At 35.3% G+C, this 3,059-nt stretch overlaps 1 protein-coding gene across 1 annotated transcript; it reads left to right on the forward strand.

Annotated features, from left to right (window-relative positions):
• Positions 1 to 1,468: 1,468 nt before the first annotated feature.
• LOC131805554 (uncharacterized) lies at positions 1,469 to 2,715 on the forward strand. The gene has a single exon (XM_059128833.1). It carries the CDS (start codon positions 1,615 to 1,617, stop codon positions 2,713 to 2,715), a length of 1,101 nt encoding a protein of 366 aa, XP_058984816.1. The 5' UTR covers positions 1,469 to 1,614.
• Positions 2,716 to 3,059: the final 344 nt, after the last annotated feature.

Genomic DNA, 3,059 nt, shown 5'->3' on the forward strand with positions numbered 1-3,059 from the left:
ACCTACCCCCACAAAAAGGTCAAGGGTTTGAATAATCATAACTCCAGGCTGGGGATATAAATCTGTCGGCAAAACCGACTGATGCAATTTTCCTTGCTTTTTTTAAGAAAGGGGAAATCGGTTATCACAGTCCTGGAACAGACAATATTCTATTAGTTTTGAAATAGAATAACATTTATTTCTTATCTGAAAAAGTTTTTTTTTTTATTTTTTGAAAATCTTCTCATTGAAGTCCAATTACATTTCTAATAGAGCCTCAATTAGTCTTCAAAATAAATTATCGCTAATACACCCTTCCCTCTTTTCCCCAATTTATCCGTAATTACAACATTTCTGATTTCCATTCAAGATAATTCGTCCTCAGACACCACCAAGCCGTATAGTTTCCTTATCCAATTAGAATTGATGCTAATTTATTTAATTATTCAATTAACCACAACCTTTTTTTGGTTGCCCCATACAATGGCGAATTGAAATAATTTTCTTAGCAATTTTCCATTTCATATCAATCAGGAAACAAGATATGAAAATAATTCTGTAGGCAGCAGGTTGGCCAAAATCCATATAAAAACCCAATTTCCCCAAAAAATCCCCAACAAAGTCTTTCAATCGCTTGTGCCAGAATGAAGTATCTTCTCCTAGTTACATTTTTACTTCTGTGTTCCAAGTCCATAGCCCATCACGACTCATCTGGCGTACACCTTGAGGATGTTCTTCGAAAACAAGTCGAACTTTTAATTAAAATGGTGAAAACTTTGAGTTCCTTTAATCATTTCGACAACATCATATTCTATGGCACTCCAAACAGAGTCTATGATGCCCCACTGAATGTCAGTACACTGTTGACCAATATCGGTTTGGAGGTGCACAAAACCCTTGGCGATATTGTTGCAGAATTTATGTTTACAAATGAGAATTCAAGGCCGGCAATGATTTTCGCCATTGCACCTTGGAATTATGTAAATAGTTCCGAGAGTATACCGAATTTGGGAAAAATCTTAACGAATCGCAATTTGGCCGTGATATTGATAAACGATATTTTCAATACGGAATTAAAGGAATTTGTTTCCACCTCATTGGGAGCTAGTATGGAGACAAAGCTGATATTTCTCTTAATTGGCCATGAACTGACGGAGGTGTTGCCCTTTATACGCCAGGAAAAGTTGCTGCGATTCTTTCGTTGGTGTTGGTCCAAAAATATACTCAATGCCATACTGATGTATCAAGAAAAGCATGTGGTGGCCAGTGTAGATGATTTGAAAATGGAAATTTACTCCTATTCACCCTTTCCCAGGCCCGTTAAATTGATCAAATTAACAAATGTCCATCCGTTTTTTTTCTTTTTTGATCGAACCTTGGATGTAAGGGGATATGAGTTTAAGACGCCAGTGTTTAACGATAAGCCAAGTGTTTTCAAGGTAAGACAGACAACTGTGGAATGGTCTTCCATATGTGTTATTTAATTTCTTTTGGTTATAGGCCAAACGCCTGGATGACGATGATGATGATGACAACGACGAAGAAGTCTCTGGCATTGCCGGCCATTTATATTTGGAATTTGTGAAGAGCATCAATGGTAAATTTGTTGAATTGGAAACTCCCGAAAGCCATCCAATGATGTTGGACTATGAATACGAATTACTTGTGGCCCGTAATATTGACATTGCCATTCATCCGTTTTCCAATCTCTTGCCGCATGGTTATTACGGCAGCTATCCCATTACCAATACCAATAGCTGTGTTCTGGTACCGGTTATACCCGAAATTTTCGTTGGCCATTACATTCCACGAATTATGAATTTGAATATGTGGTTACAGGTTTTGGTGTTATTCACAGGCTTCCAGGTGGCATATTTTCTAATAGACAAGTTTAATGGCGGCAAATGGTATCCCTGGAAATCCATATCTCTTACCCTTAAAGGCATGTTGAATATGTCGCTGGGTGAAATCAATGTTTCGGAGACCTTTGGTATATTCTCTAGGAGCCGTATTCTTTTGATACACATGCTGGTGCTACTTTCGGGTATGCTTTATAGTTTAAGTTTTATTGCTGGCCTTACCTCGGCCCTGAGTGCCACAATATTTGGCAAAAAGCTGGAAACATTAGAGGATCTGCGCAGGGCTAATATTTCTATCATGATGTTGGATTACATGTATTTTATGTATAACTACATGGACATTATACCCAGCAGTTTCGAAAGTAATGTACTAATTGCCGATGTGGAGACAGTATCGCATCACTTAAATTCCCTGAATACCTCCTTTGCCTATGCGGTCTACAACGAAGAATGGCAGGTGCTGCAGTCGTTGCAAAAGAAGTTGTGGAAACCGAAATTTAGAATTGCCTCCAAATTGTGTATTGCCAATGTATATCTCTCATTTCCCATACAATTTAATTCGGCATTTTATCATCCCCTCAAGAATTTCATCTTGAGAATACGCGAAACAGGACTGGAATTGAAATGGACAAGTGATATATTAAAAGATATACGAGAAACTACAAGTGGTGTAAATCTAATGAATCACCAAGAAGAACATCCAGTGCCCTTGACCATTGATCATTTGCGAGTTATTTGGACAGGTTGGTTTCTTGGCATGCTGCTGGCCACAATGGTATTTCTTGTTGAGCTCTATCTAAAGAGGATTAAAAGAGTCGTTAGAAGAAGGAATAAACAATCAAAGAAAAATAAATCTTTTACGGAGATGATAAAATAACAATCGTTTATTCAACTAAAAATTCTGTGGCTGAAAAATTATCATCAGCCTAAAAGTATGCTATGAAAACTATATATGTACACTAAGTTTTTTTTTTGGCTTGAACAATGCACAACTGCTTCTTTAAGAATTTATAAACTCAGCTGTTTCGAACTTTAATTTTCAATTTGACTCTTGAATTTAATATAATAAATAAAAATAAAATATATATAAAAAAATAAAAAATAAATAAAAATAAAAAAAGTTAAAAAATAAATAAAAATAAAAAATAAAAACATAGGAAAATAAATAAATATAAAAAATAAGCAAAAATAAATAAAATTAAAAAAAAATAAAAAATAAAT

Source organism: Musca domestica, unplaced genomic scaffold (genome assembly GCF_030504385.1).
Source record: "Musca domestica strain aabys unplaced genomic scaffold, Musca_domestica.polishedcontigs.V.1.1 58, whole genome shotgun sequence".
NCBI lineage: Eukaryota > Metazoa > Arthropoda > Insecta > Diptera > Muscidae > Musca > Musca domestica.